Source organism: Salmo salar, chromosome 01, assembly GCF_965601325.2.
Source record: "Salmo salar chromosome 01, fSalSal1, whole genome shotgun sequence".
NCBI lineage: Eukaryota > Metazoa > Chordata > Actinopteri > Salmoniformes > Salmonidae > Salmo > Salmo salar.
In genome coordinates this window covers 150610591-150636546 of record NC_138291.1, presented here as the reverse complement: position 1 = coordinate 150636546, position 25956 = coordinate 150610591, and the positions used below count along the sequence as shown (strand labels likewise).

Below are 25956 nucleotides of genomic sequence, written 5' to 3'. Positions count from 1 at the left end.
GAAAGCAAAAGCTGTTCTGTCGGCTATTCCTAATTTTAGAGGATTGTACCTGCCAATATTTATAGCTGTACTCGTAAGCTTCTCTGGTAGGCCTCTCGCATCTTGTCCCTGATTTGCAAGCTTGACAAATTGGTTGAGATAGAATTAGTGACGAAGAAATGTTTTCTGTGAACAACAACAATAAACACAAGAGCAACTCAATGTGGTCGTAAATTGATGGATGAAACCAGCAGGGTTTCTTGTTTTATGCAAACAGAGTGCAGAGGTAAGCAGGATGGGTATGAAAAGTGCTTACTGACAAACAGTAAAAGGGTGTTATGTAAAATCACTCAAATCCACAGAGACATGAAACTGCTTGACAAGAGACAGTTTGGATCTAGGGCAATCAGGGTACATCAGGTACAATTCCAGAATTGTGAATTTATATTTGAATCCTTTGTTCACCAAGGCTTTACTGCAATTGAGTTTAATTGTGTAAAAGCTTCCCTGCTTCTTAAAAATGGTTCCCCTCTATTCTTTATCTTAAACAGTGATGATGCATTAGAGCTGGTCTCAGTGAAACTCTATTGCAGAAGCTTCACAGGCACTTGTAGAAATGACTCATGGCCATCAAATACAACATTATCTCTTGAAAAGATTATGCTCTTTTTCTCATTTGAGCTCAAATACATTCTCAAGTCTTACTCATACACTACATGACTAAAAGTATGTGAACATCTCATTCCAGAATCATGGGCATTAATATGGAGTTGGTCTCCCCTTTGCTGCTATAACAGCATCCACTCTTCTGGGAAGGCTTTCCATTAGATGTCGTAACATTGCTGCGGGGACTTAGTAAGTGAGCATTAGTAAGGTCAGGCACTGATGTTGGGTGATTAGGCCTGGTTCGCATTCCAATTCATCCCAAAGCTGGTCGATGGGGTTGAGGTCAGGACTTTGTGGAGGCCAATCAAGTTCTTCCAAACTGATCTCGACAAACCATTTCTGTATGGACCTCGCTTTATGCACGGGGGCGTTGTCATGCTGGAACAAGAAAGGGCATTCCCCAAACTGTTGCTACAAAGTTAGCAGCACAGACTCGTCTAGAATGTCATTGTATGCTGTAGTGTTAAGATTTCCCCTCACTGGAACTAAGGGGCCTAGCCCGAACCCTTAAAAACAGCCACAGACCATTATTCCTCCTCCACCAAAATTTACAGTTGGCACCATGCATTCTGGCAGGTAGCATTCTGGCAGTTAGCATTCTCCTGGCGTCCGCCAAACCCAGATTAGTCCGTCAGACTGCCAGATGGGGAAGCGTGAGTCATCACTCCAGAGAAAGCGTTTCCCCTGCTCTAGAGTGCAATGGCGGTGAGCTTTACACCACTCCGGCCGGCGCTTGGCATTGAACATGGTAATTATAGGCTTATGTGTGGCTGCTCGGCCATGGAAACTCATTTCATGAAGCTCCTGACGAACAGTTCTTGTATTGACTTTGCTTCCAGAGGCCATTTGGACCTCGGTAGTGATTATTGCAACCGAGGACAACAGTTTTACGCGCTACACGCTTCAGCACTCGGTGGTCCCGTTCTGTGAGCTTGTGTGGCCAACCACTTCGCGGCTGAGCCGTTGTTGCTCCTAGACGTTTCCGATTCACAATAACAGTTGACTGGGACAGGTTTAGCAGGGCAGAAATTTGACGAACTGACTTGTTGGAAAGGTGACATCCTATGACGGTGCCACGATGACAGTTACTGAGCTCTTCAGTAAGGCCATTCTAATGCAAATGTTTGTCGATTTAGATTGCATGGCTTTGTGCTTGATTTTTATACACCTGTCAGCAACGGGTGTGTCTGAAATAGCTATATCCACTAATTTGAAGGGGTCTCCACATACTGTTGTATAGATATATGCCAGGGCCTTTAAGTGCATATTTGGAGTAAATTTGGATAATCTGACAAGAATAAACCTTGTGACATTGTTCACAGCCCATACAGCGTCAACTCCTCTGGTACTTTGCTAAAATGGGACAAGTTGTCACCAGGGCATCACATTCGTCCAGTGATCCAGTGTTCTGCTACAGCTGTCAGCCCGTGGCGTGAGAGTACCATGGTAGTCATCAGGAAAAGCATATTGACAGACACAGAGGACATGACCATTCTGTTCTGCTCTGGTCCTGGTGTAAGCACCCATTTTGGCCATGGGAGGGCTGCAAAGATATATGAACAGTAAGGCCTTTTAGAGTTTCTCACAGTCCCCTGCAATTGATGTATGGGTGAAGTGTGTGTAGTTTGTACTGTAGAGATGACTCATAAGCTGATTTGATAAATGCTGTACAAGCACAAATACTGACCGCTACCTACGGTGAGGTGAGTGACTGAAGAGCTGGCGGTAAACCAACCTTTAGGATACATAACAAAGGGAAATGTAATGTTTAGGAGAGGCATTTCACAGTGATAAGGATTATTTTACTGTACTGCATATCTCACTGGAACATATTTTAGAAATCATCCACCGATCCCATCAAAAATTTTACCTTCAAATGCTAAATTACAGTTACATCACAACAAGCAGTACAACAAAGGTTGAATGTGGTGCTGTGTGGGTGTTGTTGTGAGAATCTAAATAGGAAGTTTTTGAATAAAGAAATAAATGCTAAATCACACTGCTGGTGTTGTCTCTCGGTTTACATGAACATTTACTTTATAGGGTTGGTCTGGGCCTCATTGAAAGCAAAATGCATGGCATTTTTCTATGTAAACAAAGCAATGTCCAATGACAGAAATTACAACCTTGACTATATACCATCTATTGTGACTACTGTCCAGTGTTGCGGTAAAGACAAACATTGCTCTTCTTATTAAATATAGCCTTTTAATGAGAAATAGATTATTATATGAAACATTCATTTGAAATAAGCTGATATAATGATTTCAACATAACAGCAAAAATTACATATGCAAGGTATTAGGAGCTGTATCTTCAATCAAATGTATCCATGGAACATTGCAGTGATGTTATGCTGATAGAGCTAATGTGTGCTTGTTTCATGTATGCAGTGGTCAAAACGAACTAATTTCATATTGTATATTTCATATACTTTGATCAAAACAGTCAGAAATTACCATCCCTCTCTGAGATTCATAATGAAGTAAATAACTTGAGAATGGAGTGTAATTGTAATTTGTGCAAGGTACACCAACAGTAATTGTAGTTATTCTCAGTAATAATGGCCTCTTTTGTTCTCTTGAAATGACTATAATTCATGTTGTCTTTGATGTTATAACTATTCCAACACAAAGTTTCTATTTACAGGTATAATGTACATAGGAGAGACAGTGTCAGGAAATGGAGACTCTCTTACTGATGGTTCATCTTCCCACAAACCAGCCGGCCTTTAGGTAGAAAACATGTATCTCAGGCTGAGATGAGCGACAGATCTGCATTGATGTGGTCTGAGTTGCTAAATTCCTTTGAATATCTATCTTGTATTGTAATGTTTGTACTGTAACTAAACTAAGAGCAATTTCCCTCTAAGTATTTGAAAGGGATAGGTAACAGGCACTTAATAATAATATAGGTAGTGTTCTTTGATACTTCTGAGATAGTTTGACGTTTGACATTATGTTCAATTCTGTAGCTATATATAGCTATAAACATATTTCATGCCGGTGCTTTCAATAAAGTATGACTAGAAATATTAAACAACCTTGTTTCTGAGGGTTAAAATCTGTTTTGCATGGTCGTTAGAAAGTTAAGATCCAACGTGGCATTAAGAAAATAAAGATTAAAATCAACAGAAGTATTTGAAGCTTTTATATTTCTCATCTGTTTCTCATCTGGGTTCACTCTATTTAACAGAAATCCAATGACATTACAATGTCATCCCATAATCCCACAGAATATACTCTCTCTGTCCACTGTGCTATCCTCCATTTTAAATTAATTGGGGGAAAAATAACAACAACATAAAAAACACAAATGGGATATTTTTCATGTTTTTGAAAAATGTATTGGGGGCTTTCCATGTCTTATGTGTACTCAGGGAAATGTATGGCTTTTATGGTGTCTGTTGCAGATGTCCGTGAATTATCCATGTGCCGTAAAGCTTGACACATCAGCAGTCACAAGGTGTACGTTTTGCAAAGCTGTACGAAATAGCATTGATTGTTCATCTTCAGACCACAATATTATACTCAGGCACCAGAAGAAACCACCTCATGAGAAATGCAGGTAGAATTTCAATCATGGGAGGTAGCGCCTAAAGACAAGTTTTAGCTTTGACTGGATTCACTCACTCTCAAATGACACATTCAATTAACGAACATCAATAAGCATCAGGCGAAATAAAGGTATACACATACAGTATATAAACAGCTGGCTTCCGTTATTTGACATGAAATGACTATCCGCTGCCTTATACCTTACTACACAAAGAACGGTATGCAGACTTGTCATGGATTATCAATTTTTCAAAGAGAATATATAGCTAACGCTTACAGCTTACAGTTTGCTAGGTTATTTAACCCTTAAAATGTATAAATGCCTTCATACTGTATTAAACTGTCCTTTTACATATTTGTAATATTTTGTTTGTTGATAAAGCATATTCACTGAAATAAAAGCATGATATCTGGTCTGCCCTAATGTGACTAAAAAGGTTTAACTTAGTAAAGAATGGCAGTTTCAGATATCACCTTTGTTCCCTTAGAGTAAAATAAAGGCCTCTTTGTCACCAGAAGATGGATACATTTTTTTCTTATTCCCTTTTTATGCTATTTTAGGAAATGACAGACATGCTGGGACAAATATGGTACAGTCTTTAACGTGGTTTCCATGAATCTTCTTCTTTATCCAACTAAAAGGCTTCATCAATATTTTGGAGTTCTCTTTAACAATTACACTTACAAAGTTGTTAATATTACATCAAAAGGCAGAACAAAAAGGTCCAAAAAGAAAAAAAAAGAGAAAACTAAATAAAAAGGAATATTCTGTTTGCTCTTCTTTTTGTTTGTTTGTTTGTTTGTTTACTGTATCTCAGCAGAGTTTGGTAGTCAGGTGATCTGATTGTTTCAGTATCTCTGTGTTGTACATGTCCAAGGCGTGGTTGACCCGGATCATCTCGCTGTTGTTCAGCTTGAGCCTGTGCTTCAGCATACAGGAAAACAGGTCCAGCTGGGGTTTCCCGGGTGCCACTGGAGGGGCCAGGCGGTTAATCCGCTCCCTAATGTCCAGTAGCAAGAGCATGACAGAGGAGGAGGAGTAAAACTGGGTCCCCTGTGTGTACGACTGGTTCACCTGCTGCACGGCGCTGCGGAGCAGGTCAGCGTTGAAGCGCAGGCTGTAGCCAAACACCTGGATGTCAGAGATCTTGATGTAGATCTGGCGCTTGTTGGGATCGGACAAGTCGACGGGACCGTGGCCCGTATCGTTGCGCAGCCCGGTGGGCACCTTGGCTCGGCTTCGTAGGTAGATGTGCACCGTCTCAAAGAACGTCTTCCACTGGTTGCCTAGCAGCAGGGTCCAGTTGAAGCACTGGGAGTTCCCCAGCCTTGTTTTCTCCCAGCGCGGGTAGCCGTGCTCGCCAAAGGGCATGCTCCAACCCTCCGAGTGGCTGCCACTGAACGGGTTAACGTAAACAAAGAACAGGGGGTCGATGCTGCTGTTGCGCATCTGGCAGATCTTCATGGACAGCCCGTTGATCATGTGGAGGTAGTCCATCCGGTTCTTGTTGCTCTTCAGGGTCAGGGACATGCGCTTGCGCCACCGTGGGTCGAAGAATGTCTCCAGGCGGATCTCGTTGCTTATGAAGGTGGTGTGGATGTAGAGACGCGAGTCCATCTTCTGGAGCAAGTACTTGAGCTCCAGGTCCTGGAAGTCCAGGTCGGTCTCGAAGCTGATGAACTGCTCGCTGCGCTCAGAGTCCACGTTCTGGGGCTCACAGCGACCTCTGTACAGCTTGTAGCCCTTATTGCAGGAGCCGCACTGCGAGATGTTGGCCAGGCTGCACATGGCACAGCTGTTGTTGCCCCCAATGATACATGGGATGGGTCTCTGGCATAGGGTGACACCCGTGTGGCAAACGCACGTCCTCTGGCTCTCCAGGAAGGTCCCCCAGAAACCATTCTCATTGCAGTAGAGGAAGGACTGGACCCTGTTTAGCCACTGCATCACAGACCTGGAGAATGGATAGAGAGAAAGAGAGAAAGAGAGAAAGAGAGAAAGAGAGAAAGAAAGAAAGAAAGAAAGAAAGAAAGAAAGAAAGAAAGAAAGAAAGAAAGAAAGAAAGAAAGAAAGAAAGAAAGAAAGAAAGAAAGAAAGAAAGTGTCAGAGCCAGAGTGAGCGACAGGGAAAATACAACAATGGGGAGGGGAGATACAGGGATAAAACAAATGCACCAATATTAATGACTGTTTAGCAAGCACAAACTCAGTGTTAAAGTCTGAGGATTAAATTCCACTGTCACTGCCACAGCCTGGTACTGTTTGTAAGGGTGTAGTCAGTGGAGGGGATAATGTATTCCTCAAAGACGGAGTTCCTTTATTTCCTTCATGTGGGATGGCAGCATTATTTCCTATGCAAACCGTGTCTCTTATTCTCCCTCAGGCATCCCTTTCTGTCAACTTGACAGTACTGAAATGCTCTACTGGGAGACTGTGAGATGAGGGTGAATCCAGAATCCTGATTTCTAGGAGAGGATTGAGAGGATGAGCTAAAGGTTAGCCTGATATGCTAATGAACCGGCATGGTAACGACGACGGATGACCTAGTGCTTGAAAAGCCAGGGAGCCCCAAGCCATCCCAAAATGAACCATGGGTAGGGCATGGGAAGGGGAGAGAGGAAACACTCTACAGACTCAAACTACTTTTTCTCCTCTGGGATGTGAAAGGTTGAAGGATATGAGGATTTGAGGATTCATGTACAATTATAATCAGACAGATTCCAAAAAGTGAAAACTGCTTTAGCTGTATGGATACATGATTGGAAAGTTTTACTTTGAGTTAGCACTGATTCTGAACAAATTAAGTTCAGATCTGAGAAAATATATTTTAATCCATTGAACATTTTCATCTTTGCAGTGTCTTTACTTAGCAATTCTTGCATCAACCTGAATCCATTACTTTGTGAACACTGATTAAACTGACAAAAAGCAGATGTACTTATAAGGCAGTCTTCAAAATGTCTGCATATATTTTCAGTCCAACCCTGATAAAAGTCCCTTTCTCTTTGTGTTCCCCTTAACTGAGGAGTATCCAAGGATAAGAGTAACATTGTGAAATAACAAAGACAAGGCTGATTGCATGTCCCGCAACATTGACCCTACTATGCACTTTGAGAAAGTAATGCATTTGTTGACGGCCACAAATTCATCCCACTCTTATCTCTACAGGACATAAAGACAAAGCCAATGGCCATTGTGTTGGAATGAAAAATAGGTTCCAGTGCTCATGTAAGAGCATCTTGAATCTTGAGAGGAATCTTGAATGTTTCACAGAAGAGATTGATAAATGTACCATGACTAAACAAACAAAGTTGACAGACAAAACTTATAGACAGGTTTTCAATGATGTTTGTAGCAAGTATAAACTGTACAGAACACCATTTTGACAAACTTGTCTCCAAAGCTTCAGAGAACACAATACACTAAGAAAAAAAGCTTATATTGAGAAACTAAAAGGCTTCTTTGACTGTCCCCATAGGAGAACCCTTTGAAGAACCATTTTTGGTTCCCGGTATAACTGTTTTGGGTTCCATGTAGAACCCTTTCCACAGAGGGTTCTACATGGAACCCAAAAGGGTTCTCCTTGGAATCAAAAAGGGTTCTCCTATGGGGACGACCCTTTTCTTCTAAGAGTGTAGTCCTCTGGCATTGACGCAAAACTTGAGGTATAAGGCCCTAGTCCTCCTTTTCCCTGCACTCAGGTACTTATTGGACTATTGAGAAATATTTTGCTGCATAATCTACGGATTCTACGTGTTATCACAAATGAAAAAACTAAATACATTTAAAAGATTTTGCGGACGTTTACGCCACAAAGATTGAACCATTCCTATTAGTTTTATTATCTATTAATTTACATACGAGAGGCAGGCATACTCATATTATTCTATATATCCCCCTTGAATTCATTGTCAATAACTGGAGTTTTGTGTGTGTGTGGTCAGTGCCGTTTAAGATTACGGTGGAGGTTTTTTGGGGGGGAGCATGGCCTTATTTCTATTACAGGATATTGGACGACTGTCATTCATTTTCCATTCACCCAGCTCAATGTAACATCAATAAGTTCATACTACTACACGATTCTCACATTTTCTCTATACCCATCATGAGGTTGCTACAATTTAGGCTACAAATTAAAGTTTACAATGTAGGTGAATAGGTCGAGAGAAAAATTTGAGAAATCAAAGTGACAGACAGTGACACATTCAATACCACATTGTACAGTCTTGCCTGCATCTACTAGCTGATCTAGGGTGTATTCATTAGTCCAAACAGTTGCAAACAAGAGTTTCTATTGGACAAATTTGTTTATCCCCGTTTCATTCCGTTTGCTTCCCTTTAAGAAATGTTTTTCAACAGAATTTGTCACAATGAATACACCCCTGATAGCCCACACACAGTTCACTTTCATAGCAGCCACATACAAACAGCATGATCACTTTGCTCGTTGTATGATTCCTTCTCACATCTACGCGCTGTCCTCCTCTCACCTTTTCCCTTCGCTTGTGAAGTTCAGTGCACAACACAACAGCTATCTTTGACCAGGCTAAAAAACCTTGCCAAGCCTTCATATCATAACCAGTAAACGCTATACACATCCTACATTGTTGTCACCATATCAGCTAACTCAGAGTCAACATAGCTATTTGATACAATCTTGCATTATAGTGTACAGCCAGTTACACCGTCATGCCCCAGTGGCAATAAATTAAAACAACCAAAAGCTTACCTTGACATGGAAAAGTTCCAGTGTTGGATAGCCTTAGCCAGCTAGCTAACTTAACATCCCTCTCTGTTTGAGGCAGATGTTTGAGTAGGCTAAACTAGCTAGCTGCATTTGCTAGCTAAGTAAGTGAAAGTGAAACAAATGCAACAAAATAAATCTCTCTCTCTTGCTTCTCCTTTATTTTTGAAGAAATTAATTTGTTCAAAACTGTTCAATTTTTGTCTTTCTCTTTCTTTGAGTCAACTACTAACCACATTTCATGTACTGCAGTGCTAGCTAACTGTAGCTTATGCTTTCAGTACTAGATTCATTCTCTGATACTTTGATTGGGTGGACAACATGTCAGTTCATGCTGCAAGAGCTCTGATAGGTTGGAAAACATCCTCCGGAACTCGTCATAATTACTGTGTAATTCTATGGAAGGGGGCGACAACCATGAGCCTCATAGGTTTTGTATTGAAATAAATATACCCAGAGGAGGACGGAAACTAGCTGTCCTCTGGCTACACCATTGTGCTACCCTATAGAGTACTGTTGAGTCTACTGTGGACCCTCAATGCAAAACAGTTTGTTTTAATCAATTATTTGGTTATGTGAATATATTTAGTATATTTTTATTTAAAAAAGTTTACTTTTTAATGTTTCACTATTTTTTTTTTAATGAAATTCACTGGGAGGATGATCCTCCCCTTCCTCCCTTGAGAGCATCATGCTGGTAGTTGTATTTTTCCTTATTCATTCCCAAGTGACTGGGTTGAGTTTGCCACAGGGGATGAGTTGGAAATTAGTGGGAATGAACACTGTTTGTTTTCGCGAATCACAGCACAATCTCAGTGTTTGTAATGGGGCATCAGACAGCTCACAAGTCCCCTTCTGTGTGGGGGAATGAGTGAAGAAGAAAGAGAGAAGGATAAAATAAGAGAACTACAAGAGAGCGGGAGGTACAGCATACAGAGAGAAAGACAGATACAGAGAGGGATATATATTTGACGATACTGATGATTGAATTAGATAATTTTCCTATTGGTGCATTACATTGGAGGACAAAAATACCCTGTGATTTCATTACTGATAGAAGTTCTTATGTAAGGGAGTTATTGTACCAGACATGCACTACATATACAAAAGTATATGGACACCCCTTCAAATTAGTGGATTTGGCTATTTCAGCCACACCCGTTGCTGACAGGTGTATAAAATCGAGCACCCAGCCATGCAATCTCCATAGACAAACATTGGCAGTAGAATGTCCTTACTGAAGAGCTCAGTGACTTTCAACATAGCACCGTCATAGGATGCCACCTGTCCAACTAGTCAGTTTGTCAAATTTCTGCCCTGCTAGAGCTGCCCGGTCAACTAGAAGTGCTGTTATTGTAAAGTGGAAACGTCTATGAGCAACAACGGCTCATCCGCAAAGTGGTAGGCCACACAAGCTCACAGAACGGGACCACCAAGTGTTGAAGCGTGTAGCAAGTAAAAATGGTCTTTCCTCGGTTGCAACACTCGGTACTGAGTTCCAAACTGCCTTTGGAAGCAACGCCAGCACAATAACTATTCTTCGGGAGCTTCATGAAATGGTTTTCTGTGGCCGATCAGCCGCACACAAGCCTAAAATCACCATGCGCAATGCCAAGCGTCGGCTGGAGTGATGTAAAGCTCACCGCCATTGGACTCTGGAGCAATGGAAACGCGTTCTCTGGTGTGATGAATCACGCTTCACCATCTGGCAATCTGATGAACAAATCTGGGTTTGGCGGATATCAGGAGAATGCTACCTGCCCAAATTCATAGTGCCAACTGTACATTTTGGAGGAGGAGGAATAATGGTCACGGGCTGTTTTTCATGGTTCAGGCTAGGCCCCTTAGTTCCTATGAGGGGAAATCTTAACGCTAGAGCATACAATGACATTTTAGATGATTTTGTGGAAAGCCCTTTCCTGTTTCAGCATGACAATGCCCCCATGCACAAAGTGAGGTCTATACAGAAATGGTTTGTCAAGATCGGTATGGAAGAACTTGACTGGCCTGCACAGAGCCCTGACCTCACCCCATTGAATACCTTTGGGATGAATTGGAACACCAACTGTGAGCCAGGCCTAATCGCTCAACATCAGTGTCCGACCTTACTAATGTTCTTGTGGCTGAATGGAAGCAAGTCCCCGCAGCAATGTTCCAACATCTAGTGGAAAGCCTTCCCAGAAGAGTGGAGGCTGTTACAAGAGCATAGGAGGACCAACTCCATATTAATGCCCATGATTTTGGAAGTAGATGTTCTACGAGCAGGTGTCCACATACACTACATGATCAAAAGTATCTTAACATCCATAACCCTGTCAAAGTCAATAACAAATATTGCTAATTAATATATAGAGTACAGTCAAATCGGTAAACATGCTAAAGTCTGTCTAAGGATAATTACTCTGATACATAGACACAGATATCGATTACTTGGTCGGGAGTTATGCTATTTGATATTGGTCACCATTAAAAACATATTGTTTTTACCTCGTAACACATCTCATGTTTTTCTAATGTGAGCTCATTCTACCTCCAGTCTAACAGCTCCAGGCTGATGAGGTCCCGTGTGGCTCAGTTGGTAGAAACTGGCGCTTATGATACCAGCGTTGTGGGTTCGAGTCCCACAGTGGCCCAGTATGGAAATGCATGCACTCAATATTGTAAGTTGCTTTTGATAAGAGCGTCTGCTAAATGACTTAAATGACAAATTACTGCAATTAGAGCTAGCCATCACTGAGGGACAGAGACTTATCTGAGGCCTTTCATATGTAGAGACGGACGCCACGCTTTAGTTGCTCATTTAATTACAGTCGGTTCTTTGATGGAATAACACATTTATCTTAGAGATATGGCGTATGTGTCCATGAAATGGCAACCAAGCTTAAATAAGCGTGACACCATCCTACACTGTAGCTCAAGCTTAAACCTATGAAAATATAACTTACGCACATGGCTCATGGTTGTATTGTCATTTGTTTATGCATAGGGCCAGGAGTCTTTCTTGACCATGTGATCTGACCAGGAAAAACGTAGTGGCTCACAGTAAAACACAAAATCTCATGATCCTCGTTCTGCAGTACATCCAGTACCACAGCATGCTAAAAAGAAACCAACGATGAGGCTCTACTCTTTGCTGCTTTGAATATTCCACTCATTATCCCTGCAAAAACACCATCAATGTTTAAAAGGGTACGGTCCAGCTATGCCTGTAGATTGCCTGTGGATTGTGTAACAGTGATTATTGGTAGAGATTTAAAACCTCTACAGGATCAGTGTCCCCTCCGCGGGACGGTAGGCTAATGTGATTTGTCATGGAAATTGCAAGATTATGTTATAATGCTTGTATTGCATTATAATGGTTGTTTTATTCGACAAAATAGAGTATTCTGTTAACTATTGAGTGTGTGTTCTACTGAGGATGGGCCTCTATGAGATAACACTGACAGAGGAGATTTACGATGTCTTTGGGTGATAAAACCTAAAGAGCATTCCAGAGAACATGAGACAATGTTTTTGTGCTATACCGTACCAGGGTGAGATGGTTCCAGTTTGGAGTAGGAGGACCAGACACTGGTCTATACAATGAAGACTGTTGACACAGCAGTTGCTGTCTGCTATGTATTATAGATATCTTTCATACAAATCTTAACCTTGTGACCATTCTATGTATCTGTTGTTCGTCATGTAGGTTGAGAGGCGTGTATCTTGGCTATAAAAGATCTTTGAACTTTTGTTTTATCACTCTCAACGGTTCATTAGAAATGGTGCATCGTTGAAAGTCATTGCTATTGCAAAGCTCTTATTATTAAAGATGTAGTTTAAGTATAACTCTGACCTGTGTGACAAGTTTGTCTCTCCTCATTTGATAATACAGAAATTAACCACCACAGATTAGCATGAGGTTGTAAGTAACAAGAACATTTCCCAGGACATAGACATATCTGATATGGGCAGAAAGCTTAAATTCTTGTTAATTTAACTTCACTGTCCAAATTACAGTAGCTATTACAGTGAAAGAATACTATGTCATTGTTTGAGGAGAGTGCACAGTTATGAACTTGAAAATGTATTAATAACCCAGTTAGGCACATTTGGGCAGTCTTGATACAACATTTTGAACAGAAATGCAATGGTTCATTGGATTAGTCTAAAACTGCACATACACTGTTGCCATCGAGTGGCCAAAATCTACATTCTGCCTAGATTCCTAAGTCATATATTGGCCTTTCTCTTGCATTTCAAAGACGTATGTTTTTTCTTTATATTATCTTTTACCAGATCTAATGTGCTATATTCCCCTACATTCATTTCACATTTCCACAAACTTCAAAGTGTTTCCTTTCAAATGCTATCAAAAATATGCATATCCTTGCTTCAGGTCCTGAGCTACAGGCAGTTAGATTGGTTATGTCATTTTAGGCGAAAATTGAAAAAAAGGGTCAGATCCTTAAGACGTTATTAATTAGACTATAGGGAGCAGACAGAAGTCAAGCCACAACCATCAAAGTCCTCCCTGGGTTTCCCACTGCAGGTCTGGAGCCAAGTAGCCTTCCACAGTAGGGTCAAACTGTGGAGAAACCTCCTCCAAACCTGGAGAGACTGGGCTAATATTGTTACTGCAGTTGTCCAAGGCTCTCCACTACCGGAGTCCGAGGGGGACTACAGCAGCCTTGCTCCCTATTATTATAGACTTGAGTCCCGTCAGTGGGCAGTAGATCAGTAGAAGGGCTTGCTTGGTGGTAACAGGCAGTCTTTTCTCTCTCCAACTCGGCCCTTCAGGGCAAAGGCCATGCCACCAGAGAGGCTGGGCCCTCAGTTCAATTCTGAGCAGCAGGACAACAAGGTCTACTGCTGCTACTACTAGTGCTGGATGTACTGGTGCTGGTGTGGATTTGTGTGCTTTTTAAATAGAGTTGCATTGCACTATATTGCACACAGATATAGATGAAATTCAAAATAAGATATCACCTTAACTTATCCTAAAAGCTGTGGGAGTACACAGCCTACTGTCACGTCCTGACCAGTAAAGGGGTCATTTGTAATTGTAGTATGGTCAGGGCGTGGCAGGTGGTGTTTGTTTTGTGTGTTTTGTTTTTTTTTTGGTTCTAGGGGATTTTGGTTCTAGTTTTCTATTTCTATGTTTATTGTCCATGTTTGGCTGAGTATGGTTTCCAATCAGAGGCAGGCGTTTCTCGTTGTCTCTGATTGAAAGCCATACTTAGGCAGCCTGTTTTTTCCTGTGTTTTTGTGGGTCGTTGTTTTCTGTATAGCCTGTATGCCTTATGGAACTGTTTCGTCGTCTGTTTATTTTGTTTTGAGTGTTCTTTCAAATAAAGAAGAAAGATGAGCACTATACCCGCTGCATTTTGGTCACCGTTCATCAACGCCTATGACACCTACCTGATAATATGTGTGCTTGAATATAAAATGAATAGTTAAACCTGTTCCTTATGTATATGAACTAAGCCCAACAGCAAGGGACTAATTTATCATATCAGCCCTCTGTACTGTATGTCTCCAGAGAAAACATGATACAAACAGTAGTATCACTATGTCTAGTTTATGCTCTATTGTTGGTATCAAAGAGAAACATGGATGTGGCTACTGGTCTGAAGGAAATTATGCCTATTGACACAGTGCATCTCTCACTTCCACGGATGCATGCGCACATGCATACATACACACACACAGGCACACAATCATTCACTCACACATAAACACACACACATACACACACAGACACACAATAATTCACTCACACACACACACACACACACACACACACACACACACACACACACACACACACACACACACACACACACACACACACACACACACACACACACAAACAAATAAACAAACAGTTTCTCTTCACAGTGCCATCAGGCATCCTTGATGTGTGCTCTGCCGAGCAAAGAGTGTGCACTGCTTTGATAAACCCTTCGAACAAACCCTTTGCCAAAGCATGCATCCGAGCGTGGGTGTATTCCTTCAACCTGAGTGACAGTTGACAGCTGCTTGTTCCTTAACCACAAAAACATACATTTTGTGGATTTTCTCTATCTATTTGTATATTGACATTCATCCAAGCAGTAACATTTTGGGATATTTTAACGTCAAGCATTTAGTGTGTTATTTCAGTTCATGTTGTCTGGTATATTTTGGGGTGGAATGAATGACTCCATTTCAGACAGCATAGCACAGTGCCATGTCTGTATCAACGCGTGCTGTCTGTAGTCACAGTAGGTGATGGCACATTGTGCACTGACCTGTCCAGAGATCCCCCACGGTTAGATAATCTTTCATCCTAAATAGTGAAATACTAGGTAGGACTGGGGTTCAGTGGGTGTTTACATGATTTCATGGACAGAAAACTATAACAGCCAGCAAATTCAAAGTCAAAATGCATCACATACAGTATTCACATACAGTACTTCAACAGGCAGCACTGAAATAAAATACTGAAACTCCGCTACCTCTACCTATGTTGCAGTTTATCTCTGACTATATGTGAAAACACCCTTGAGTGGTACCGTGTTCCACAACATCAGCATCAAAATGCTATATTATCCAAAACAATGCAGTATTATAAGGGTTACATAATGCCTTTTTACTGCTTCTGAGACCCACCTCTCCCTAGGCATCTGGTGGTTGGGGTTGTGGTGGCAGCGGATGCTGAGGCCAAAGAGCTTGCGGGCGGTGCGCTGGATCTTGAGCCTCTGGGTCTCCAGGGAGCTCTGGAGCAGGCGGTAGCGGGCCTGCAGGTCCCAGTCACTGCCCCACAGGAGGTGGACACTGCTGACCGGCAGGAAGTGGGTGGAGGGCAGCCTCTTCAGGAACGACTTAAACTCATCTGGAGGAGGGAGAGAGAGGGAGGGGAGGGAGGGTGAGTAAGAGATATTGAGGGAAACAGACAAAGACTGTCTGTTGTCAGTGCAATCTTGGGTCAGTCATCTTTTCTTTCAGTTCTCAAGTATTTTTTCTCTATGGGTTTCAACTGAAGCTTAAGTGGCATCATGATGCATTACATGCCTTGAATTAAGCTCTCAAAATACCATTGGCATTTATCATGTTGATACATCTGCTCAAACTAAAATACTCTCGATGAATATGAATCCACCGTTTTCTACCCTTGTTTTAAAAATGTCTATTAGCTGATACTGTAGGCACTTCACCTTAGAAATCTCTTCAGTGGATGCATTGCAGCCAATGACCTTGAGCGACTCAAACTCATTTTGTGTGTCCTCTATAATATATAAATATATATATGTATGGCTGTCAGGTTTTATTTGGCTCCTTTTATTACTTGTTAATAAAATATAAGTACGAACCCTGTCAGGTGGATACTGAGCGATTCCCTTTGGGAGTAACCAGCCTTCTCTGTACTTCACTATTCTGACTTGATCAGTAGGGGATGAGACAGGGGATGCTCGGTGATGTGACTGAGTGTTTGGACAGAAATAACTGTCAGCAATGTGGGTCATTCGCTAGGCATTTGGAATATGGTGGTTTGTTGATAGGGTTTCTCCAACTGAAACAATGCAGATAGCGTTTTGATTGTAACGGTTTTATAATGATGACATCTGTTTTCAAGGGCACATGTTCTATTTTGCAAGCTGTATCAACAGAAGTTATCGTTTCACCCTTTGGTTCATGCAGGAGGCTGTACTGATTGCATGGTGTGTGGCTTCCCTATCTGACTGACAATATATCCTCACACACATTTAGCCTGCGGTGTGCTTAGTGAAACCTGGCTGAGGTGGTAGAGAATTGACTGTTACGATTAACTCCTGGAGACTTTTTCTAAAACAGAAGCTGTTCCAATGGGCCCTTGAATTATTCATCCCCACTTTATTGCAGATTGGCTCCAAGAAGTTATCATAGAAGGTGTAGAAGGTGACTCGCGTAAAATGCAGACACTCCCGATAAAAACCAGCTGACAGTATGAATTTAGAGCTTACTGTTAGTGGATATACCATTATACCACTGTTTTCTGTGGATATTGGATGCTGTAAAGACCCGCTTCTGTTCTACTGAATGACAGATCGGCCATTAAAGCCTAGCTGAGGTCCATATGCAAACGTTCCTACAGTACAGTCATAACTGGCCTCTCCAGAGACGGAAACCAGTGACGGAAGACAGTACCGTGTAGTATCAAAGAGCCCTCACTGCTGCTCCATCATCCTATTTTTCCAACTTAATTGAGGAAAATAAGAACAATCCTAAATGTATTTTTGATACTGTCGCAAAGCTAACTAAAAAGCAGCATTCCCTAAGAGAGGATGGCTTTCACTTCAGCAGTGATAAATTCATGAACTTCTTTGACGAAAAGATCATCATCATCATTAGAAAGCAAGTTACAGACTCCTCTTTAAATCTGCATACTCCTCCAAAGCTCAGTTGCCCTGAGTCTGCACAACTCTGCCAGGACTTAGGATCAAGGGAGACACTCAAGTTTTTTAATAATACACTCAGCACAAAAATAAACGTCCTCTCACTGTCAACTATGTTAATTTTCAGCAAACTTATAATTTGTAAATAGTTGTATGAACATAACAAGATTCAACAACTGAGACATAAACTGAACATGTTCCACAGGGGGGGTCAAAATCAAAAGTAACAGTCAGTATCTGGTGTGGCCACCAGCTGCATTAACTACTGCAGTGCATCTCCTCCTCATGGACTGCACCAGATTTGCCAGTTCTTGCTGTGAGATGTTACCCCACTCTTCCACCAAGGCACCTGCAAGATCCCAGACATTTCTGAGGGGAATGGCCCTAACCCTCACCCTCCGATCCAACAGGTCCCAGACATGCTCAATGGGATTGAGATCCGGGCTCTTCGCTGGCCATGGCAGAACGCTGACATTCCTGTCTTGCAGAAAATCACGCACAGAACGAGCAGTATGGCTGGTGGCATTGTCATGCTGGAGGGTCATGTCAGGATGAGCCTGCAGGAAGGGTACCACATGAGGGAGGAGGATGTCTTCCCTGTAACGCACTATATTGAGATTGCCTGCCATGACAACAAGCTCAGTCTGATGATGCTGTGACACACCACCCCAGACCATGATGGATCCTCCACCTCCAAATCAATCCCGCTCCAGAGTACAGGCCTCGGTGTAACACTTATTCCTTTAACCTGTTGGGGCTAGGGGTCAGTATTTGCACGGCCGGATAAAAAACGTACCCGATTTAATCTGGTTACTACTTCTGCCCAGTAACTACAATATGCATATAATTATTGGCTTTGGATAGAAAACACCCTAAAGTTTCTAAAACTGTTTGAATGGTGTCTGTGAGTATAACAGAACTCATTTGGCAGGCCAAAACCTGAGAAGATTCCTTACAGGAAGTGGCCTGTCTGACCATTTCTTGCCCTCCTTGATCATCTCTAACAAATACAGGGGATCTCTGGCATGACGTGACACTTCCTACGGCTCCCATGTGCTCTCAGAAGGCGGGAAAAAGCTGAACGATGTAATTCCATCCCCAGGCTGAAACACATTAGCGCGTTTGGCAAGTGCTCTATCAGAGGGCCATTAGACTGAGGCTCGTGCATGAGGGGATAGCATGCTTTTACTTTCACTCTCTTTGTAATAAAAAACAATTTCCCGGTCGGAATATTATCGCTTTTTTACGAGAAAAATGGCATAAAAATTGATTTTAAACAGCGGTTGACATGCTTCGAAGTACGGTAATGGAATATTTAGAATTTTTTTGTCACGAAATGCGCCATGCTCGTCACCCTTATTTACCCTTTCGGATAGTGTCTTGAACGCACGAACAAAACGCCGCTATTTGGATATAACAATGGATTATTTGGGACCAAACCAACATTTGTTATTGAAGTAGAAGTCCTGGGAGTGCATTCTGACGAAGAACACCAAAGGTAATAACATTTTTCTGATAGTAAATCTGACTTTGGTGAGTGCTAAACTTGCTGGGTGTCTAAATAGCTAGCCCGTGATGCCGGGCTATCTACTTAGAATATTGCAAAATGTGCTTTCACCGAAAAGCTATTTTAAAATCGGACATATCGAGTGCATAGAGGAGTTCTGTATCTATAATTCTTAAAATAATTGTTATGTTTTTTGTGAACGTTTATCGTGAGTAATTTAGTAAATTCACCGGCAGTGTTCGGTCGGAATGCTAGTCACATGCTAGTCACATGCTAATGTAAAAAACTGGTTTTTGATATAAATATGAACTTGATTGAACAAAACATGCATGTATTGTATAACATAATGTCCTAGGGTTGTCATCTGATGAAGATCATCAAAGGTTAGGGATGCATTTAGCTGTGGTTTGGGTTTATGTGACATTATATGCTAGCTTGAAAAATGTGTGTCTGATTATTTCTGGCTGGGTACTCTGCTGACATAATCTAATGTTTTGCTTTCGTTGTAAAGCCTTTTTGAAATCGGACAGTGTGGTTAGATTAACGAGAATCTTGTCTTTAAAATGGTGTAAAATAGTCATACGTTTGAAAAATTGAAGTTTTTGCATTTTTGAGGTATTTGAATATCGCGCCACGGGATTACACTGGCTGTTGAGCCCATAGAGGTTAACGATAAACGTGAATCCGACCATCACCCCTGGTGAGACAAAATCGTCACTCGTCAGTGAAGAGCACTTTTTTCCAGTCCTGTCTGGTCCAGCGAAGGTGGGTTTGTGCTCATAGGCGACGTTGTTGCTGGTGATGTCTGGTGAGGACCTGCCTTATGACAGGCCTAAAAGCCCTCAGTCCTGCCTCTCTCAGCCTATTGCGAACAGTCTGATCACTGATGGAGGGATTGTGCGTTCCCGGTGTAACTCGGGCAGTTGTTGTTGTTGCCATCCTGTACCTGTCCCACAGGTCTGATGTTCAGATGTACCGATCCTGTGCAGGTGTTGTTACACGTGGTCTGCCACTGCGAGGACAATCAGCTGTCCGTCCTGTCTCCCTGTAGCGCTGTCTTAGGCGTCTCACAGTACGGACATTGCAATTTATTGCCCTGGCCACATCTGCAGTCCTCATGCCTCCTTGCAGCATGCATATGGCACATTCACGCAGAGGAGCAGGCACCCTCAGCATCTTTCTTTTTGTGTTTTTCAGAGTGAGTAGAAAGGCCTCTTTAGTGTCCTAAGTTTTCATAACTGTGACCTTAATTGCCTACCGTCTGTAAGCTGTTAGTGTCTTAACGACCGTTCCACAGGTGCATGTTCATTAATTGTTTATGGTTCATTGAACAAGCATGGAAAACAGTGTTTAAACCCTTTACAATGAAGATCTGTGAAGTTATTTGGATTTTTACTAATTATCTTTAAAAGACAGGGTCCGGAAAAAGGGATGTTTCTTTTTTTGCTGAGTTTATATCTCGACACATTGATGAAAATAATCATGGCCTCTAAACCTTCAAGCTGTATACTGGACCCTATTCCAACTAAACTACTGAAAGAGCTGCTTCCTGTGCTTGGCCCTCCTTTGTTGAACATAATAAAATGCTCCCTATCCACCGGATGTGTACCAAACTCACTAAAAGTGGCAGTAATTAAGCCTCTCTTGAAAAAGCCAAACCTTGACCCAGAAAATATAAAAAACGAATTGGCCTATATCGAATCTCCCATTCTTCTCAAAAATGTTTGAAAAAGCTTTGCGCAGCATCTCACTGCCTTCCTAAAGACAAACAATGTATACGAAACGGTTCAGTCTGGTTTTAGAACCCATCCATAGCACTGAGACTGCACTTGTGAAGGTGGTAAATTACCTTTTAATGGCGTTAGACCGAGGCTCTGCACCTGTCCTCGTGCTCCTAGACCTTAGTGCTGCTTTTGATACCATCGATCACCACATTCTTTTGGAGATTAGAAACCCAAATTGGTCTACACGGACAAGTTCTGGACTGGTTTAGATCTTATCTGTTGGAAAGATATCAGTTTGTCTATGTAGATGGTTTGTCCTCTGAAAAATCAACTGTAAATTTTGGTGTTCATCAAGGCTCCGTTTTAGGACCACTATTGTTATCACTATATATTTTACCTCTTGGTGATGTCATTTGAAAACATAATGTTAACTTTCACTGCTATGCGGACAACACACAGCTGTACATTTCGATGAAACATGGTGAAGCCCCAAAATTGCCCTCCCTGGAAGCCTGTGTTTCAGACATAAGGAAGTGGATGGCGGAACATTTTCTACTTATTAAACTCGGACAAAATAAAGATGCAAGTTCTAGGTCCCAAGAATCAAATGGATATTCTGTTGAATCCGACAAATAAACTGTGGACCTTGGCATTACTCTGGACCATGATCTCTCTGTTGACAAACATATCAAGACTGTTTCAAGTACAGCTATTTTATCTACGTAACATTGCAAAAATCAGAAACTTTCTGTCCACAAATGTGGCAAAAAAATGTATCCATGCTTTTGTCACTTCTAGGTTAGACTACTGCAACGCTCTACTTTCCTGCTACCCAGATAAAGCACTGAATAAACTTCAGTTAGTGCTAAACACGGCTGCTAGAATCTTGACTAGAACCAAAAGATTTGATGATATTACTCGATTGCTAGCCTCTCTACACTGGCTTCCTGTTAAGGCAAGGGCTGATTTCAAGGTTTTACTGGTAACCTACAAAGCATTACATGGGGTTGCTCCTACCCATCTTTCCGATTTGGTCCTGCCGTACATATCTACACATACGCTACAGTCAAAAAACGCAGGCCTCCTTACTGTCCCTAGAATTTCTAAGCAAACAGCTGGAGGCAGGGCTTTCTCCTATAGAGCTCCATTTTTATGGAATGGTCTGCCTACCCATGTGAGAGACGCAGACTCAGTCTCAACCTTTAAGTCATTATTGAAGACTCATCTCTTCAGTAGGTCCTATGATTGAGTGTAGTCTGGCCCAGGAGTGTGAAGGTGAACGGAAAGGCACTGGAGCAACGAACCGCCCTTGCTGTCTCTGCCTGGCCAGTTCCCCTCTCTCCACTGGGATTATCTGCCTCAAAGTCACTGGCTTATTGGTGCTCTTCCATGCCGTGCCTAGGAGGGGTGCATCACTTGAGTGGGTTGAGTCACCGATGTGACCTTCCTTTCCGGGTTGGCGCCCCCCTTGGGTTTGTGCCGTGGGGGAGATCTTCGTGAGCTATACTTGGCCTTGCCTCAGGATAGTAAGTTGGTGGTTGAAGTTATCCCTCTAGTGGTGTGGGGGCTGTGCTTTGGCAAATTGGGTGGGGTTAAATCCTACCTGTTTGGCCCTGTCCGGGGTATCATCGGACGGGGCCACAGTGTCTCCCGACCCCTCCTGTCTCAGCCTCCAGTATTTATGCTGCAATAGTTTATGTGTCGGGGGGCTAGGGTCAGTCTGTTATATCTGGAGTATTGCTCCTGTCTTATCTGGTGTCGTGTGTGAATTTAATTATGCTCTTTCTTTCTCTTAGAGGACCTGAGCCCTAGGACCATGCCTTAGGACTACCTGGCCTGATGTTTCCTTGCTGTCCCCAGTCCACCTGGTCGTGCTGTTGCTCCAGTTTCAACTGTTCTGCCTGCGGCTATGGAACCCTGACCTGTTCACTGGACGTGCTACCTTGTCCCAGACCTGCTGTTTTCAACTCTCTAGAGACAGCAGGAGTGGTAGTGATACTCTGAATGATCAGCTATGAAAAGCCAACTGACATTTACTCCTGAGGTGCTGACCTGTTGCACCCTCTACAACCACTGTGATTATTATTATTTGACCCTACTGGTCATCTATGAACATTTGAACATCTTGGCCACGTTCTGTTATAATCTCTACCCGGCACAGCCAGAAGAGGACTGGCCACCCTCATAGCCTTGTTCCTCTCTAGGATTCTTCCTAGGTTCCGGCCTTTCTATGGAGTTTTTCCTAGCCACTGTGCTTCTACACCTGCATTGCTTGCTGTTTGGGGTTTTAGGCTGGGTTTCTGTACAGCACTTTGTGACATCAGCTTATGTAAGAAGGGCTTTATAAATAAATTTGATTGAAATTTGACTGAATATAGTTTTTATTGTATTTATTTTTTATTTAACCTTTATTTAACTTTATAGTTTAAGGGGATAAAATAACTAAATAATTAAGCATAATGTTAATTCATCTGTTACAGGTAGTTACATATAGTTTGTGGACGAAGACACATGGCCGAACAAAACTATAGTAGACTGTACAGTAGACTAAGACTTGCAGTAAACTAGAATTTGCTATCAAATATCCTTCCCTGCTTACCTGAGTTCTCAAAGTCCTTGTAAGAGGTTGCCCATGACTCCGCCTGCCCCAGCAGGGTGTTCTCCATGATCTGGATGTCGGTGATGGGACAGTTGCATTGTGGGTACTCGTCAGAACACATGCAGATACACTGGCTGTTTCGGCAGACGTACTCCCCCTCCCCGTTACACATGATGTAGCTCAGAGCTGACTGGACAAACTTCTCCTGGAGGTACTCTGGAAAAATGACCTGGAGACCTGGAACACAAAGGGAAATGGTTCATAAGATACATGTCTAAAACACAGTTATGCTGTTTTGAAAAGAGAGGTTGGTATGAAATTGCATTTGAACTGAAAGTTTAACCTCTACATCTGTATCAGTGTAGATATGTTGAGATACAGGTTTCAAATCTATATTCAGTAGCAGTCAAAAGTTTGGACACACCTACTCATTCAAGGGTTTTTCTTTATTTTAACTTTTTCTACATTGTAGAATAATAGTGAAGACATCAAAACTAGGAAATAACACATAGAATCATGTAGTAACCAAAAAAGTGTTAAATAAATAAAATATATTTTATATTTGAGATTCTTCAAAGTAGCCACCCTTTGCCTTGATGACAACTTTGCACAGTCTTGCCATTCTCTCAACCAGCTTCAGAAGTAATGCTTTTCCAACAGTTTTGAAGGAGTTCCCACGTATGCTGAGCACTTGTTGGCTGCTTTTCCTTCACTCTATGGTCCAACTCATCCCAAAACATCTCAATTGGGTTGAGGTCGGGTGATTGTGGAGGCCAGGTCATCTGAAGCAGCACTCCATCGCTCTCCTTCTTGGTCAAACAGCCCTTACACAGCCTGGAGGTGTGTTGGGTCATTGTCCTGTTGAAAACAAATGATAGTCCCACTAAGCACAAACCAGATGGGATGGTGTATCGCTGCAGAATGCTGTGGTAGCCATGCTGGTTAAGTGTGCCTTGAATTCTAAATAAATCACAGACAGTGTCACCAGCAAAGCACTCCCACACCATCACACCCCCTACTCCATGCTTCACGGTGGGAACGTAGACCTTACAGTGAAATGCTTACTTACAGGCTCTAACCAATAGTGCAAAAAAGGTATTAGGTGAACAATAGGTAAGTAAAGAAATAAAAACAACAGTAAAAAGACAATAACAGTAGCGAGGCTATATAAAGTATTGAGGCTACATACAGACACCGTTTAGTCGGGCTGATTGAGGTAGTACGTACATGTAGATATGATTATATCACATACATGGAGCGAGTAGTCGCGCTCCGCAGGTAATATTTCATTACATTACAACGGATTGATTTGTTTGATCTGAGCAATTTTTCTTAGCTAGCTACATAGCCGTCTTTGTATCAAAGATAATTGTGTAGTTTAGAGTAATTATCGAGGTTAGCTAGCCAGCTGTTTTCGTCCTCCTAACTTAGTCAACACTGCTAGCTAGCCAACTAGCCAACTTCTACCGACTAGCAGCACTGTAGAAACTATTACATTACAACGGAATGACTTGATTAGTGTAGTGTTAGCTAGCTACATAGTTGTCTTTGCTGTCTTTGTATCTAAGATAATTGTGTAGTTTAGAGTAATTATCGAGGTTAGCTAGCCAGCCGCGCCACGACGCCGTTGTCCAGACTCCAGACTTAGTCAACACACCTAGTCATCATCAAACCCACTGCTAGCTAGCCGACCTTTACTGACTAGCAACACTGTAGAAAGTAATACATTACAACGGAACGATTTGACTAGTGCAGTGTTAGCTAGCTACATAGTTGTCTTTGTCATAGTTTGATAATTGTGTAGTTTAGAGTAATTATCAAGGTTAGCTAGCCAGCTATTTTCGTCCCCTGCGACGCCATTTTTCCAAACCTAGCCAACTATTACCGACGAGCAGCATTGTAGAAACTAAATACATTACAAAGGAACGTCTTGATTAGTGCTATGTTAGCTAGCTACATAGTTGCTTTTGTATCATGATAAGGTGTAGTACTAAAACTATCGAGGTTACCTAGCCAGCTACACGTTCAAACAAAGTCAACAACGCAGCCACTGCTAGCTAGCCTACTTCACCAGCCAGCAGTACTGTATCATTTTCGTAATTTTCGTCATTTTAGTCAATAAGATTTTTGCAACGTAAGCTTAACTTTCTGAACATTCGAGACGTGTAGTCCACTTGTCATTCCAACCTCCTTTGCATTAGCGTAGCCTCTTCTGTAGCCTGTCAACTATGTGTCTGTCTATCCCTGTTCTCTCCCCTCTGCACAGGCCACACAAACGCTTCACACCGCGTGGCCGCTGCCACTCTAACCTGGTGGTCCCAGCGCGCACAACCCACGTGGAGTTCCAGGTCTCCGGCAGCCTCTGGAACTGCCGGTCTGCGGCCAACAAGGCAGAGTTCATCTCAGCCTATGCTGCTCTCCAGTCCCTCGACTTCTTGGCGCTGACGGAAACATGGATTACCACAGATAACACTGCTACTCCTACTGCTCTGTCCTCGTCTGCCCACGTGTTCTCGCATACCCCGAGAGCATCTGGCCAGCGGGGTGGTGGCACTGGAATCCTCATCTATCCCAAGTGGACATTCTCTTTTTCTCCCCTGACCCATCTGTCTATCTCCTCATTTGAATTCCATGCTGTCACAGTTACCAGCCCTTTCAAGCTTAACATCCTTATCATTTATCACCCTCCAGGTTCCCTTGGAGAGTTCGTCAATGAGCTTGACGTCTTGATAAGTTCCTTTCCTGAGGATGGCTCACCTCTCACAGTTCTGGGTGACTTTAACC

The 25956-nt window shown here is 42.2% G+C and overlaps 1 protein-coding gene and 1 long non-coding RNA gene across 2 annotated transcripts in view; one reads left to right on the top strand and one right to left on the bottom strand.

The window, feature by feature from the left end:
- LOC106565761 (uncharacterized) overlaps positions 1 to 22946 on the top strand; it is a 39419-nt gene extending 16473 nt beyond the window's left edge. Inside the window, exon 4 of the long non-coding RNA XR_001319726.2 lies at positions 22370 to 22946. This is a non-coding gene — a long non-coding RNA (uncharacterized LOC106565761). The remainder of the gene's footprint in view (positions 1 to 22369) is intronic.
- The window catches only part of LOC106565751 (BMP/retinoic acid-inducible neural-specific protein 1), a 164890-nt gene continuing 143790 nt past the window's right edge, over positions 4857 to 25956 (bottom strand). Inside the window, exons 6-8 of the mRNA XM_014133232.3 lie at positions 23173 to 23409; positions 15580 to 15802; positions 4857 to 6157 (exon numbers count right to left, since the gene is read on the bottom strand). Coding sequence (XP_013988707.1) covers positions 5017 to 6157; positions 15580 to 15802; positions 23173 to 23409 — 1601 coding nt within the window. The 3' untranslated portion in view covers positions 4857 to 5016. The remainder of the gene's footprint in view (positions 6158 to 15579; positions 15803 to 23172; positions 23410 to 25956) is intronic.